At 54.8% G+C, this 16,301-nt stretch overlaps 1 protein-coding gene across 7 annotated transcripts in view; it reads right to left on the bottom strand.

The window, feature by feature from the left end:
• DNMT3A (DNA methyltransferase 3 alpha) overlaps positions 1-16,301 on the bottom strand; it is a 105,166-nt gene that overhangs the window by 12,783 nt on the left and 76,082 nt on the right. For all 7 annotated transcript variants that reach the window (XR_011482108.1, XM_070450805.1, XM_070450815.1 and 4 more), the window contains 11 exons: positions 6,745-6,960; positions 6,359-6,517; positions 5,834-5,941; positions 5,460-5,616; positions 4,986-5,135; positions 4,819-4,863; positions 3,766-3,845; positions 3,168-3,280; positions 2,838-3,021; positions 2,503-2,587; positions 587-732 (listed from right to left, as the gene is read on the bottom strand). Coding sequence is in view for 6 of the 7 variants with exons in the window: in XM_070450805.1 (XP_070306906.1) it covers positions 587-732; positions 2,503-2,587; positions 2,838-3,021; positions 3,168-3,280; positions 3,766-3,845; positions 4,819-4,863; positions 4,986-5,135; positions 5,460-5,616; positions 5,834-5,941; positions 6,359-6,517; positions 6,745-6,960 (1,443 nt within the window). In the remaining variant the exon portion in view is untranslated. The remainder of the gene's footprint in view (positions 1-586; positions 733-2,502; positions 2,588-2,837; positions 3,022-3,167; positions 3,281-3,765; positions 3,846-4,818; positions 4,864-4,985; positions 5,136-5,459; positions 5,617-5,833; positions 5,942-6,358; positions 6,518-6,744; positions 6,961-16,301) is intronic.

Below are 16,301 nucleotides of genomic sequence, written 5' to 3'. Positions count from 1 at the left end.
AGGAAAACAGCCGTGCAGAGACAGCAGTCCGGGCTGCGCCAGATGAAAGGGGTCCTGGGCCCTCTGAACCCTTCCAATGCCCTTCAGGGGCTGGGATTCAAGGTCTACATGTTTACCTGGAAAGGCAAGAGGGCCACTCAGAGAGGACCCCACCAGACCCCACTACTCTCACAAAATGCAGGCTGGAGAAGCTGCAGTGGCTAGCAGTACCAGGAGGACGGGAACCAACTGTACCCCACAGCGCTTCACTCAAGGGGGTCCAGAAACCAGCCAGGGAGAAGCCCAAGCCCAAAATGCCTGGCTTCCCAATTCCCAGTGGAACCTGCCCAGCCTCTTGAGACAAAAGAGGGAGAGAGTTCAAGCGAGGAGAGGAAGATGAAAGCAGTGGGCGCCGGCCCAGGAGCTGAGTGATTTGAAAAGCGGGGGGGGGGGGGGGGGGCCCCAGGAGCTGAGCGAGGTGTAGAAGGGGGCGGGTCCAGGGGGCTGAGTGCCATAAAGGGGCGGGCCCAGGAGTTGAGTGCCGTGAGGGGGCGGGCCCAGGAGATGAGTGACGTGGAGAAAGGGGCGGACTGCGGCGCTGACGTACATGCTTCTGTGTAACGCTGCGGACGTCCCCGACGTACATGATCTTCCCCTGGTGCCGCACCATGCCCACCGTGATGGAGTCCTCACACACCTCAGATGCGATGTAGCGGTCCACCTGAATGCCCAAGTCCTTCAGCACCAGAAGCCCTGTACCAGCCAGCAAAAAGCAGAGTCACTGGGTCACCTGCCCGGCACCCTGGTCTTTGCAGGGGGTCCCTGTGGCCAGCCGGACACGTGGGTCAGAGTCAGGCCCAAGCCCCACCCTGCCCAGAAGGCTGCCCGGAGACTTCCGGGTCAGATTGGAATTATCAGTAACAAGGACATTGAGGCTGTTACCGTTGAGGCTGTCTCATCCCTAATTGGATCTATTCAGAAAACATTCCAAGAAGGACATTCCAGGGCTTTCCGGAACGAGGGGAGAACAACAGCTCACTCTGGAGTGGGCTTTCCTTTGCTATTTCTGTACACGGGTCCTTCCTTGGCCCTTAACATCATGCTGCAATTCAGCCATCCAACAATACTCAATGTAAACACCGCCTGCTCTAAAAAGGTTTCACTGATGCCCACCCCATTCCATGGCCCCCAGGATGGCCTTCCCACCTCTGTGAAACCCCAACACTTGGGCACCCTTCTCCACCTCAGAGGACCACGCATGCCTGATCCAGCCCTTCTCTTGGGTCTTCAAGGCAGAGTGGGTGGTCTCATTGAATGTGCTTCCTCCTGAGCTAACCAGTATTCACGCTTCCTGACCAGGACCCTTCCACAAACGCTGGCTGGAACAGACCAGCGTTCCGAGAGACCCTGAGAACTTCAGGAGACTCTGTATGATCTTCCACTGCTCCCAGCAGATCTGCTCCTAGCAGACCTCCCTACAAGGAGCCTGCGCAGCCTCTTGGGGTGTGACGCAGCTTAAGTTAGCCTGGGAAACCAAAGCTGTACATGAACTCCTTTAGGTTCACACAACGACAGCACTGAGCTGGGTACAGAAGACACACATCCGGCCGGGGGACCAGTCCCACCCTCTGGCCAAGGTCTCTGGGCCCAGCCTTCCCATCTCCCTCTGATCCTGGGACAAGTTCTGAGGACTGTTCTTTCCTAAATATAGAACAGCCTCAGCCTGGGGGCAGGGCAGAGGGGTGGATGTCAAGACTCAGGTTAAGAACCACATGAAATTAAAAACTGACTACACAGTTAATGGGTTAAGTATATAAAAACGCATGTATGAGAATGCTTGTTACAGCACTGCCCAGAAGAATCAGGAAAAAATTAAACCATCCAATAGGGGTTTATTAAATTATGGTACTTTCACTCCACGGAATCATATGTAGCATTTACAAATAACATAGTCCTATATTGGTTGATGTGAAAAACTACTCATAACACTATAAATGAAATGGCAAGTTATAACACTATGCATTTTAATATCTACATATGATTATATAAACATACAAGCCCAGAAAATATCTAAAATCTAAAAATGTAAAAGGACATATACCAAAACACTAATTATAGGATTATGGGCAATTTAAATATTCTTTAGACTCTTTTGTTTACAGTTTGTTTTTCACTGTGACTTATAATCAAAGCACAACAGGACTGCCTATGTTTTTACTTTGGTCGCCAAGTCTGTCCTTTGAGGTTTTGTGAAAATCTTCAATAATCTCTGACCAGCGACACCTCCATTCTCTGCTGAAGAGCCCCCTAGCCCTGCCTCCCTGCCCATTTAAGGGAATGCCCACTGAACATGCTGGCTTACCACTTATTTTCAACTTCTCATTGAACACAAGAGTTTCCTCCTTAGGCTAACATTTTAACAGCTGTAATATTAACTGTCACCCTGTTTTGCCAGAGTGACATACACAGAGTCCCCCAAGCTCAGCGCCCATGTCCTAGGACCAAGATGCCAACCACTCTCACCTGTAGCGATTCCATCGAATAGAGACAGCACCCGGATGGGCTTCCTCTTCTCAGCTGGGACAGGTGGGTAAACCTTCGGAGGGTCCTAGCAGCCAGCACAACAGGCCAGGTGAGCATCCAGGAATGTACCGCAGACCCACACCTGGGGCAGGCCTCTCTGCCGATTATGAGCACTTGGACCCTCCGGACCCCCACACCCCTGGCTGGCAGCGCAGGCACGGCTACACGGTGCTCAGGACCTCAATCCAGTGCTCTTGCTTTGGCAGAGTCTGCCCTCTGGCTCTGGCAGGTAGGGGTTGAAAAGAGCTGCCCTCCACCCAGCACCCAGCACTCACGAATTCCTGGTCATGGTTGTTGGCGAAGAACATCTGGAGCCGAGACGGCCAGTCGTCCCGCCGCCGCAGCAGCCCGTAGGTACCCTTGTGCCCACACATGTAGCAGTTCCAGGGGTCTTCCTTGATGGCTGCCTGCGCAGCCCCTGGCCCCACCAAGAGATCCACACACTCCACGCAAAAGCACCTGGAAGGAAGCAAGGGGAGCGGAGGGAACGCTCACCCCCAGGACAGGATGGAGCGTGGCTGTGGCTGCAGCGCTGGGCAGAATGGGCGGCGAAAGTCCAGGTGCCAGGCAAGGAGGAGTGCACCGCCTTCGGGGCAGGGCCTCACCTGCAGCAATTGTTGTTCCCACACATGAGCACCTCGCGCCCCCCGCAGCAGATGGTGCAGTAGGACTGATAGCCGTCATCATCGTACTGGTACGCGCATTCCAGGAAGCAGTTCTAGGGAGCAGTGTGGAGGCTCAGAGACCAACGGGCAGAGCAGCACCCAGGCCAGCCAGCGCAAAGACAGGCGGTAAACCCAGCCTCTGGGCTCTCCCCTTGGAACCTCAATACAGCCCTAGAGACACAACCCTGCCACCCATCCAGTCAGGGTTCCGCCCGGACCACACATCTGGGAAGGGGACGCCGTGGGGAGAGGTACCCTAACCCTAACTCAACGACCTGTCCTGCCCCCACTTCACACTAGTGACTGTGACATTGTGAGCCCGCATCTGGAGACAAGAACCAGGCCTTAGAGTGGAGGCAAGGTCTTTTCTCAGAGGAAAAGCAACAGCAGGTCAGACACTTGAACCCCCAGGGTCCATTTTATCAGGACTCTGCATCAAGAGCAAACCTGAGTCACCCTTATAGCTACCACACGTGCTACAGCCCAGAGGCCAAGAGGTGTGGTCAGCCCAGGGCCTCGTCTCTGCTGTGTGCCCTACCTTGCAGTTTTGGCACATTCCTCCGATGAAGAGAGGGTGTTCCAAGGTGACGTTGAGGCTCCCACAAGAGATGCAGATGTCTGGAACAGCGGAGGCAGAGTGTCACTGAAGGACCCCCTCCCGCCTGGGGCCCAAGCCTGGCTCCAGAAGAGCTGTGTCTAGTGGCGTGCTGGAGTGTCAGCCAGAAAAGGCGGCAGGAAGGCATCTGGGAGGGGCCCCATGGAACAGGGAGGCCATGCGGCCCCATCCCAGAAGGCTACTCATCTCCCAGAGCAGCAACGCCACCTTCCAGGAAAAGCATGATATGAGGACAAGAGCCTGCCTGCGAGAACAGGCCGGACCTCGGGTCACTCTGGAGATGTCCCTGAGCAGCCAGTCCTCAGGGCCTGGGCCCCTGCTCCCATCCTTCCCAGCCCTGAGGTCCCCGAGCTGGACACACCATCACTTGGCAAAGGGAGACAAGACCTGGGAGGCACTAATGACCATCAGAGGAGAGAAGGTGGAGAAAAGGTAAAAGGGCCAAGCTCAAATCCAGACTTCCCCGGTGGCTTAGGTGTAAAGAATCCGCCTACAATGCAGGAGATGCGGGTTCAATCCCTGGGTCAGGAAGATCCCCTGGAGGAGGTCACGGCAACCACTCCAGTATTTTTGCCTGGAGAATCCCATGGACAGAGGAGCCTGGCAGGCTACAGTCCAGGGGTTTGCGAAGAGTCGGACATGACTGAAGCAACTTGAGCCTGCATGCAAGTCCAAGAGAGGGCACCTTTCTCTGACCCACAACCCTAATGACCAGCCCCTACCACTGACAGGGAAGACTGTGGCACTGGGAAGGCAGGTGTGTGTCAAGCAGGCTGGAGGCGGTGGGAGGCACGGGACAGGGCCATCTCTAAGTACCCCTGGCCCACAACAGCAGCCGTTCCCTGGCACCTTACTGCTCTGTGCCGGCCACCACCTGTGGGCCTCATGTCCACCCGAAGGACCCGCATGCCCGGCCCATGGACAACAAATAACTGACTTCCCAGAGTCAACACCCAGCAGCCCCTCACGACTCACCCTCGATGTTCCGGCACTTCTGCCGTACCTCATACACCAGCCGCTCTGGGAGGGGAGGAGAACGTGCCATTAGAGGGGCCCTCGAGGGCCACACCCACCCCTCTGAATGCCAGCCTCACCCCACCACGCCCTCCAGAGGCCACTCCCTCCAGAACCAGGCCCACTACCTCTTGTGCGTTCATCAATAATCTCCTTGACCTTAGGCTTCTCCGTTGTGCTCTTTCGGGGCTTTTTGGCTGGTGGGGGCGGCGCATAGGCAGCTGCCTCGGGTTCAACCCACATGTCTGTGTAAACTTCTTTGTAGGGGTTCTTCTCCTCTGGATCAGGGAAGCAGGTGAGGAGACCACGGTTACCGCTGACAAGGAACCCCAGCTCCCTCCCCTGCACATCTGCCTACAACAACAAGGGGGTGCAGCCTGGTCCCTAACTTGTTCCTACTCCCAACTCTCTGGGGCCCGCAAGCCAATGGGGAATAGGTCATTCAGAGTCCCAGGGCAGCCCTGTCCCTACCCTGACCCCAGGGAGACGGGAACGGTAGCATTCCCACGGGCCACTGTGATGGGAGAGAGACCTTGTAGGCCCCCCCTTCAAGCATGGCTCCCCCAGCCCAGGCATAGAGTTGCTGGTGCACCTGCATGTACCTTCTGGGGGCTCCAGGCCCTTGGGGCCAGAGGGCTGGAACCCTCCCAGGGCCCACTCGATCATCTGTTTGTTCTGCACCTCCACAGCCTTGGCAGTGTCGCTCTCGTCGCTGTCATGGCACATTGGAAACAGCTTCCCTGCTCGGCTGCTGGCCACCTGGGGGCAACACGTGTGGGGGAGGCTGTCAGGAGAGTAGCGAAGGTGGGCTCAGCCAAGAGGCGGGAAAAGGTGCAGAAAGGGGGCGAGTGAGGAGAGGAGGCCAAAGGGCCTCACAGGTGGACCCTCTGCCCAAGCCTAACCCTGGGCTCCAGCCCCCAGATGGAGCCCGCCCCCACACCCCACCCGCCCCTAAGCCCCTTGGAGGAGCACTGACCTGCAAAACCTCGTAGATGGCCTTGCGGTACATGGGCTGCTTGTTGTAGGTGGCCTGGTGGAAAGCACTGCAGAAGGAGCTCAGCGGCATCAGCTTCTCCACGCACACCTGGAGGCACAACCCGCCTCATTTGCACCTCTTCCCAAGCTCATCGAGCACCCACCACATGCTTGGCATGGTGGGGTGGGGGGGCATTAAGACCCGCCTCTGCCCTCGGGAGGACTGGATGCACCAATAAGTAATCACAGAATGCAAAGGAAGAGTCCAGCCCCAGATGTGACGAGGACCTGACACAGGTGGAAGGGCATTCCAGGTAAAGGGTTCCTGGAAGGCAGCCGAACTCTCCAAGTACGACCTCATTACCTCTGAGGATTCTTCCAACCACACATTCGCAGAGTGGGGATGAACACAGCTCCCTCTCCTATGATCCCATTCCAACCACACCCCCAGCCCAAACCAGAGACCCTGGGACCAAGACCCCTTCCCATCCCCACCCACCAGGCCACCAACGAACCCCCGACTCACCACTGAGAACTTGCCGTCTCCAAACCACATGACCCAACGAGTGCCTTCCGCTGCTCGGCTCCGGCCCGTCATCCACCAAGACACAATGCGGCCTGGCCACCAGGAGAAGCCCCGCAGTTTCCCCCACACCAGCTCCCCAATGCCAAAGCCCCGGCCGTCCTGGAGCCCCAAGGAGCAGAAGTCATTACAGGGTGGTCACAAGGCCCTGCCACCCTGCTTCCCCCCACAGCACCCCCAGCCCTGGACGTCTGAGGGTCACGACAGCCGGGAGGGAGCTCCATCGGAATGGACAGAGCAAGACTGGAGAGACCAAAAGACGTGGGGTCAGGTAGAGAGAGCAGGACAGGAGGAGCCGGACGAGGTGGGTGAAGAAGCCAGCGGCTCACCTCGTACTCCGGTTCATCGTCAGCTGCTTTGGTGGCGTTCTTGTCCCCAGCATCAGCCCCCACAGGCTCAGGCGTGGTGGCCACCGTGGGGGACGCAGGGTCGGTGGGCTGCTGCACGGCGGGAGGACTGGCTTCCTCCACCTTCTGAGACTCAGTGGACCCCTGGTTTTCTTCAACAGCATTCATTACTGCAATCACCTTGGCTTTCTTCTCAGCCTGGGGAAACAAGGAACAGAAGTTACCCTGATCTGATACTCAAGGGGCACTTCTCAATCTCTCCGTGGTCTGGAGATCATGACAGAAGGTTAGGGGCTGGAGACAGGAGTTCCCTCATCAACTCAACGGGCTCGCCGTTGAAAACAGAAAGATTTGCAGTTGAGAGGTGAACTCAATCACTTGGCTCAACTTCAGCCTTCTCTTCTACCTCTTAGGAAATCTTCCTCCCTCAACTAATCTTCCTCAATGGTCAGCATCATCAATTGCCCACCCTCTGATATGCATCAATTATATGCAGAGACTATTCTGTTTAGATACCAATCATGCACCTAAGATTAGGCACAGACCTTGGCTCCATCCTTTCTTATCTTACTCCCCAGTCTAGAAACAGATTCTCTTGTTCTTTTCTCCACAGTTTTCCTGGGTAGTCGACCCCTTCTATTCCTGGTCTTGGCTTCCACACAATTCTAGTTTTGCTGTGATGTCTAACAATGAAATCACTATTTTGTGTTCACAGTGCTCAGTTCTTTTCCCATCTGCTCAACCACCACCACAAGACCCAGAAGAGCTTGCCTGCTCTCCTGCTCACATGCCATCCTGGAGTTCTCAGGATTATATCTAACATACTTGGTCATCAGATTCTATGCCTTCTTTCTACGTGCACCTTTCAGATCCATCAATGTATTCATTCTTTCAACAGTTATTTAGGGAGTCCACAGTACAGCCAGGCATCCTCTCTGCCATCCCACTGACAAACCCAAGGATTCACCCAACCTGAACAGCCTCCATCCTTTCACTGTTTCATGCTCTTCTTTCAGACTGTGACCTGCAGGCCCATTCCTTCTCAAAACCTGCTCCAGGATTCCCATCACCCTTGTTTAGTCACTAAGTCGTGTCCGACTCTTTGCGACCTCATGGATTGTAGCCCACGAGAACTGTCTCTCCATGGGATTTCCCAGGCAAGAATGATGGAGTGGGGGTGCCATTTCCTTCTCCAGGGGGATCTTACCAACCCAGGGATCGAACCCACGTCTCTTGCATCTCCTGCATTGGCAGGAGGGTTCTTTAAAACTGAGCCACCAGGGAAGCCCTCCCATCACCCTACAGAGGATGAAATACCTGACAGTTAGCTGAGGGGCATTCCACCTAACCTCACCCCAACTATCGAATCTAGGACACGTGGCCTTCAAACTTCAAGGCTCTGCCCCCATTTTCACCACACCAGATTCAAGGGGGAAAAAAATCCCATCATCAAAATAACACTTTCCCTGAGAGTTCAGAGCTGTGAATACAAACCCATTCTCAAGATTACCTGGAGAACAAGACCTCCAAGTTGGAAGTCACAGAGTTTACATTCCTGTCTTAGCCTTGCTACTAATTAATAGCTGACTTTGGAGCAGTTCCTTAAGTTGCTCCACCTTAAAAAGGAGTTTGAACTGACAGATTGCTGTTAACCTTTTCTGATTGGTTTAAGAATATGATTTATGCATGTACCAGGAGTTCTAAGGACTCTCTGAAGCCTGTCCATGGACCCCCAGGTCCCCAGTTAAGAACAGCTCAAGGGTCTACTGTCTCTTAGATGCATTTTATTTTGTTCTATCTGCAAGTCTTTGCCTCCCAGCCACAAACCAAACCTGCTTCTTACAGCAATTCCTAAAACCTGAGGGTGGAAGTCCTAGTTCTTTCTCTAACTCAAATTCTACAGTGGGATAAAGCATCCTTTGCTCCCAAAGCACCAACAGCTGGAAGAATGAGCTGTTGGAGATCAGGGGGCGGGAGAATGCAGGGTTACCGCTCCTCCTTCCCCAGCCCCACTCTCACCTGGGGACTCTGCCCCACCCCAGCCTAAATCAATTATCTACCTCCTCCTCCCCTACAGGAAGGTGTGTCTAGATGTGCACTCAACTCCTGAGGGGAGAGGGCTTCTTCTCCAGCATTGTCAGCTGCAGCAGCACTATCCCAGTACCAGATGTGCTCAGATACAAGTGTGCCTCGCCGTCTCTGCTCCCTTCCCTCCACCGCGCAGGCCTCTGTGAACCTCAGGCATGGATGCTGATCTAGACCAGGGTGCTGCCTTGGATGACCCAAAGCCCCAGTTTCCAGGGGGTGACGGCCCCCTCAGCCAGAACAAAGAGTGCAGATGGAAGAGGATCTACAGCCAGCAGCACTGGGGGGGGGGGGGCACGCCAGGCACCCCCCTCCACATCCCCTAGTCTAGAAGGGAGTCGTGCCTGCCACCACCCTCCTGACTCCCCCTCAGCCCCTTTGTCTCTCTTTTCACCCCCTCCAAAGCAAGTGCCTGAACATTCTTCTTCCCCCACAACTTCCCCCAGCTTGTCAGAGGATGCTGCTGATGGCTGTTAAGCGCCCCCAACCCAGTAGGTGCAGGAGAACACGCATCCAGCATGGTCTGGCAGGCACTGGAGGAGGAAGGGGCCTCCAACAGGACCTGGCCAGCAGGAGTGGGGGAAGGAAGAAGAGGGGGGTGGGTTAGCAGCAGGAGGCAAGAGGAAAGGGGAAGAAGGGGCGAGAGGGTGGCTGGGTGGGGGAGGGGCTCATTAGAATAGACTTGCCTAGGGCAGTGCGAGAGGGCTGGGCTTCCACGTTCGTGCCAACCCTCCTCCCCAGGCAGACAATAGGAGAAATAAGGGTTAATTAACTCTGGGCTTGGGCTTTGGGGCTTACAGCTCCTACACACCTCCCCACCACCTCAGTTCAGAAGGTCCCAGGCCAGAGTAGCCAAGAGAGTGGGCAGGATGAAGACACCACCGCAGCTCCACTACGGGCGGCCCGGGAGGCCACTTGGCCTGGAGTTTGTTCGGCCTGGAGAGCCACTGGCAACTCCACTCTGGTGGAGGCAAGGCCTCCCCATCCAGTCCCATGTCTTCGGGCAGCTGTCCCGCCTCCACCTCCCTCCGGACTCAGGCTGCTTCCCATGCCAAAGGTCAGAGGTCTAGGGGCCCAGGTGGATGCCCGCTGGGGCAGCAGACCCGGGGCTGTTCCCGGTGCCTCTGCCATCCCAGGCCGGCATAAGGCCACCCCACAGCCCCGTGTCAGGGTCGCACTGCTCCCTCCCACTCCGACACCACTTCTTTCTGGTGGCCTGACGGCGGCTCCCAGGAACACACAGGAGAGGGGATCATCCCTCCTGGGAGTCCACAAGGTTGGCACGGCCTGAGGACAGCGTGGTCCACTAGCCAGGAACACAGGTCAGCCAGGAAACGCCAACAACCCATCTGCCAGCCAGCTCAGCAAAACCGCTGCCTCCAGCCCAACTCCACGGGACGGAGTCTGCCCCCCAGCCTTTGCTGACCACTGCTCCAGGCTCAGGCCAGGGCTGCTCTTCCTGGCCCCGGAGCCGCCAGGTCCCACCTGAGAGCAGGGAGGAGTGGGGCTTGGGGTTCCTGAGCAGAGAGTGGGTGGGACGGCAGTAACTCAGCATCTCCAGAACTCAGGCCAGGCAGGGCAGCCAGCTCCCGCGGGCCGGGGAGGCAGACTTGACTCTTCTCAACCCAGAGGGCTGCAGGCCCAGAGATCCTCCCACCGGCCCCTGCCGCCTCCCCGCCCCCAGTTTCCCCAGGGCTCCGTCCAGGAACCTACCCATAAGGCCAGGTGCAGCCCCTCGGTGGTCCAGCTCAGGTGTGAGCCCCGGCCCTGAAGCTCTGTAAGTAGCTGCCCGTCTGGGGGGAGGGGAAGGGGGCGATGGGGCTGGGGGGCGGAGGGGGCCAGAGAGAGGGGGAGGGGGGAGGTGGGGGGGAGGGATTGAACATTTTCTTTGTCTAGAACTCCAGGTCACGTGGGCCCCGCTGGAGTGCCTGGTTGGCTGCGAGCGGGCCGGGGGAGGGGGCCGGCTCTCAGACGCTGGCAATGGGCCAGCCCCTCTCCTCCGGTCCGAGGGGCGCGGGCCGGCGCAGGGGCCTGGGGGCGCGGCTGGGCCTCCGCCCATTCCTGGGGCCCCGCCCAGGCCAGGCTGGAGGCGGTGTCCGCACCATCCCACCGCGCGGCCTTCCCTGCCCCCGCCCCCCCGCCCCGACTCGGCCCGAACCGGGCGCGGAGCTGGGGGCGAGGCCGGGAACCCGCGGACAGCGCGGGGAGGGAAGAACGGGGGTCGGGAGGGAAGGGGCTGCGCTCCAGCTGCGGAGGTAAGCTGCGAGCGCCCCGACAACTGGGAGCGCAGACGAAAGGAGACTGGAGCTTTCGGACCGTCTGGGACAGCCTGGAGAAAGTTGTTAAAAGTGAGTCTCTCCGCAGCGCAACCAAAAAGAAAAAGGAAAAGCTTACAAACGAGCGGAGAGGCCCAGGAAGCTGTAGGAAAATTCAAAGCACACAGAGGGACAGAAAGCGCCCACACAAAACCGGGAGCGCTCCAGAACGAGAACTGGGGTTGGGGGGGGCGGCGAGAAGGGGGGGGGGTCTCCTCTTCACACTGCCAGTGGATAGAGCTGTGCCTTAGCGTGGTGTGAGGAGTTCAGGCTTAGAAAATCACTTCCTGGCCAAGTCCTTGGGTCCCCTGGGTCATTCTGGGTCTGCCTTCGAGATGTCTCATTTTTCCTGTTTGCAAGGTGCAGGGTTGGGGGTGGGGTGGGGAGAAGGAGTTCAAAAGTATAGCAACACCTTTATTCCCAGCACTAACATCTGCAGCTCAAGACTCCATTCCTCCTCTGGAGCCTCCAGGTGGAGCCTCCAGTTACACCTTCAACCATTTCATGCTCCCTCCTCCTGAGCAGAGGCCCCTCCCCCCAGGGAGAATATATACATATATATATACACACACACACACACACACTCACTCACTCTCTCTCTCTCCACACCCCGCCCCCCCCCCAAGCAACCCAGAAGCAGACTCTGTTGGCCCTGCCTTCAAGGAGCTAACAAATTCAACTAGACTTGGGGTGATTGGAAAAGGTCATTGAAAAGCATCTCTAAATAGAACTATACCACCAATACCAAGTCCAGTGGGCCAGGATGGCTTGGAAGCCAACCAAAAACAAGTAGTATGAGTGATAAATGAGGTTAATGAGATCAATGTGGAGCAGAGACTGAACCTGTAGGATGAATCAGATCTGGAATGAGACTGGCCAGGTAGGAAGAAAGAGATGTTAGGCTGGAAAGGGAGGAAAACCCTTGCCACCTCCACCTCCCATCCCTTCAAATACAACTAAAGTGAAAGTGCAGAGAAGAGATGTCAGTGGATATATCCTATTGCACTGAAGAATGACCGCAGGTTTTCTGACATGACGAGGTGAATGGGTATTTTGTAAAGATTAGCGTGGTTTCAGTTTGCAAGATGAACTAAAAGGCAGAGCAGGGGAACTGAGGGTAAGTGTCCCAGCAGGAAATGGCTGTATGGCCGGCTGCACTGCTGATAGATCTGGACTGGAGTTCTGGTTCTGTCCCTGTGACCTTGAACAAGCCCCTTAACTCCAAGAAGGCTTTTTTCACTTGCAAAACAGGAGTGATAACGTCTGCCCTCCCAGGCCGGGGATACCAGCATCTCAAGGAGATAATGCCCCCAGGTGCCTGGCTTTCAGCCACAGAGGGAACAAACCAGCTGGAACAGGTGCTGGTATAATGAGGTCAAAAGATGTGCTGTAAGGAGAACCCACCATCCTTGCCCGGGTTCAGCACCCTCCTGGGGGCCATCAGAGAACAAGGAGGCTCTGAAGAGGGAAGAGGACCCCACATCAGAGAGCCTTCTCCACAGAACACCCACGGAGTACAAACGTCCTCCCAGCCCTGAGACCCAGAACCTCTACAGCAAAGAGGAGCCCTTCCACAAAACAAAGGCCCTAGTCTGCCCTTAGCGTCTTTCAAGCCAATCAAGGTACCTGCCTGGTACAGTTTCCATGAGTTTATACCTCTTGCCTGCTCTCACCCTTTGAGGAATGTAATAGGACTTGCTTGGCTTCTCTCACTCATGCCTCCCCGGCATCCAGTCCCTGTTAACAGGCCACTTTAGACCTCACCCCAGGCATCCTCTCAAAATGAAGTTTCTGATCTGGCTTGGCCAGCTCTTTAAAAACACTATCTCACCTATGACATCTCTTTTTCCATTGTTACGTGGCTAAACATTTAGACTCTACACTCCGTGGTCTTGGTCTTCAGTAAGTAATGACACCTGTTTATGCAGCCAGGACTCAAAAGTGTCAGAACAGATCAGCACCATCAGTTTCGCTTTCCCTTGGCCCACTCAAAAAGTGGCTTCTCCCTCCACCTGCCAAACTTCCTTATTCTCATTCTCTAAAATTAAGCTCAAATTGGGGGGGGGGGAGGGGCAAGAAAGACTAGGGAATTAAGAGGTAGAAACTATTTAACATAAACTATAAGGATACATAGCACGAGGAATATAGTTACTATTTTATAATAACTGTGTGTGTGTGAGTCACTCAGTCATGCGCAACTCTGCGACCCCATGAACTACAGCCCGCCAGGTTCCTCTGTCCATGGAATTCTCCAGGCAAGAATACTGGAGTGGGTAGCCATTCCCTTCGTCCAGGGGAATCTCCCCAACCCAGTGATTAAATCAGGTCTCCTGCATTGCAGACCGATTCTTTACCAGCTGAGCCACAAGGGAAGCCCAAGAATACTAGAGTGGGTAACCCATCCCTTCTCCAGGGGATCTTCCCGACCCAGGAATCGAACCGGGGTCTCCTGCATTGCAGGCGGATTCTTTAACAGCTGAGTTACCAGGGAACCCCATAATAACTATAAATGGAGTATAATCTTTAAAAATTGTGAATCGCTATGTTGTACCCCGAAACATAATATTGTAAATCAACTATACCTCAATAAAAAATTGGGCTTAGTAAAATTAAGCCCAAATCTGGCCTCTTCCACATAGCTCCCAACTTAAGCAAAACGAAGCTCAACTCAAAGGTGTCCTCTTCTTACTTACAGCACCACCCCTCTCCTGTAGCTATTCCGATGGGAAAGGTTCCCCTTTTCTATACAGTGAGTCACTCAGACTGAAATCTGTGTCTAACTTGTACTTGGTGGGCACAGAGACCTCAAAGCAGAAGAGATCCCAAGATTAGGCTAAGAAGTGACTTTAGCCAAAGGTCAGGAAAAAACCAGGTCAGCCTTCTAGGATCCTCAGGTCATATATGTTCTTGACCTTCCAAAGTAACCCTCCCAGGGTGGTTATTGGGATAGGTCTTTTGATTAAGATAAAGATAGTCAGTCTAAAATAGCAGAGCCATGTAAAATGAGCCAGGTTCTTGGACGTATTCTAAAAGTATGTTGAAAGGAGGAACCCCTGGATGAAAAGATCATCTGGTGGATGTCAAGAGCCTAAAAGAAGCGTTGGAGAGGAAGTATCCAGCATGGTCCAAAAGAGAGGACAACCTGAAAGAGAGGGCATATTTCCTGTTTGGCAGGCAGATCCAACAGGCCTGATGAAAATACCTCTTAAGGACACCTGACTCAGCACTGATCCTGTGTTCATCAAGCAAACTTCTAACTTTAATTACATTTTCCAGTGACTCTGATACCAGTAAGTTGCCAGATAAAATGGGGACAAGCACTTGGATGGATCTGTGTTGGAAGGACAAGTCCTATTATAAATCTGTAAGCTGAACATCCGGGTGTGGGCCTCACCCCTGTCTTTGGGAGCAGGAGTGTAGGGAGCGCTGTGAAGCTGACTTTCCAGCTTGTGGAGCGGAGATGAGATGCTAAGTCGTGATCCTCCACCCAGGAGCAGCAGCTCCCACGGGCGCAAGTGGGAATGCCTGACTGATTTTAACTTGAAGTTCAGCGTTCTGAGGCATGCTTTGTCATAAAATCCAGTGCTGGTGGGAGGTGGGGAGGTTATGTGGCGTCCACTGAACAGGACATTTTAGCACCTGAGTCCCTGAACTCAAAAGTGGAGGAGCCAGGATCCCTGGGAAGCCATCTGCAAAGCCACATATTGGGAGACATTGTGTATTTCTTGACACACGAACATTCCCACTGCCCCCATGACGAATGAGAACTTATCTAGACAAGAACCACGAGGTCAGGATGGATGTCTCTTCCAATCCTGCCCTTCCACCTATAGCTCAGAAGCCTCCATGCTACACAGTAGACCTCTGACCACCTGCTGATTACAGCCTGCACTCCTTGCATGGCACTTAAGGCCCCCACCATCTGCAGCCCTTACCTCACACAGCCTACACTTGGCCCACCCACTTGCTATTTCCCAAATATGCCCTTTCCCTGCCTCCATGCCTTTGCTCATGCCGTTCCTTGCTCCTCCACTTCACCTTCCACCAGTCAAAAGCCTACCTTTCCTTCTCAGCCCAGTTCACCAGCTACCTCCACCATGAAGGTTTCTCTAGACCTGAATTGGCCAGTGAGAGCGCCACTGGCTGCACGAAGCCATTTAAATTCATTGAAATTAGATAAAAATGAAAATTCAGTTCCTCAGTTGCACTAGCCACAACCCAAGTGTTCAAGAGCCCATGTGGCTGAGGGGTGCTACTGTAGCGGAGGGCACAGATTTTAGAACATTTCTGTCATTGCAGAACATTCTCCTGGACAGTGCTGCTCTGGCCCCTCACCCTTATCGTCCCCCACCCAAAAGTTACCTTGTCCCACCTCCTCCCCCATACTCCCAGAGCACTTTGTAATCCTCTCCTAGCACCTGCCGATCTTTGCTTAGACTAAGGTGTACTCCTCTTTCCTCTCCACAAGATTAAAAGTCCCTAGAGGGCAGGGCCTGGCTCTCAGGTTCACGTGGAAGCAGTGTGGACCAGAGCCTCTTGCACACTGTAGAGGATTAAAGCAGTGTTTGCTGAACGGAATCCAACACTGTCTCCAGAGCCTCATCCAGGGTCTACTGACCAAGTTCCTAGATGGGGGCAAATACTTTCCACAGCAAAGTTACGATAGGTGCTTAAGAGGTCTGGGTCCACAGTCCCAAAAGAGGCCGGGAATCTTTGTTTTCCTGCTCCCCTGCCATCCACATGGAGGTTGCAAGCAAATGACCAGGACTGGGCTGCTGGCAGGGAAGCTAAAAATAGCCACAGAGCCAACAGCAAGGAGTTAGCAGGACTTGTTGCTAGGGAGACCAGTCACAGAGAGAGCAACCAAGCGGGGAGAAAGCGTCAGACCTGCACCCAGAGAGCAGAGGCCACAGTGGGGCGGGGGGCGGGGGACGACTCAAAGTTGACAGGGGTCCAAGGCTCCCACCTAGAGATGGTTCTGCCTTCTGGCAGCTCCTGACTAATATACTAAGTGGGGCAAATGTTCCCCCTGTCCCTCAGTAACCCATCTCCATGGAAACCACCATTGCTGGGGTGAAGTACCAGCCCCTGGAAGGGAGGCCTCTGCCTGGAGCTGGTTGTTATGGCAACCTCCCCCCC

Source organism: Odocoileus virginianus, chromosome 2 (assembly GCF_023699985.2).
Source record: "Odocoileus virginianus isolate 20LAN1187 ecotype Illinois chromosome 2, Ovbor_1.2, whole genome shotgun sequence".
NCBI lineage: Eukaryota > Metazoa > Chordata > Mammalia > Artiodactyla > Cervidae > Odocoileus > Odocoileus virginianus.
The sequence above is the reverse complement of the archived record's forward strand: the minus strand, read 5'-3'. Positions and strand labels throughout refer to the sequence as shown.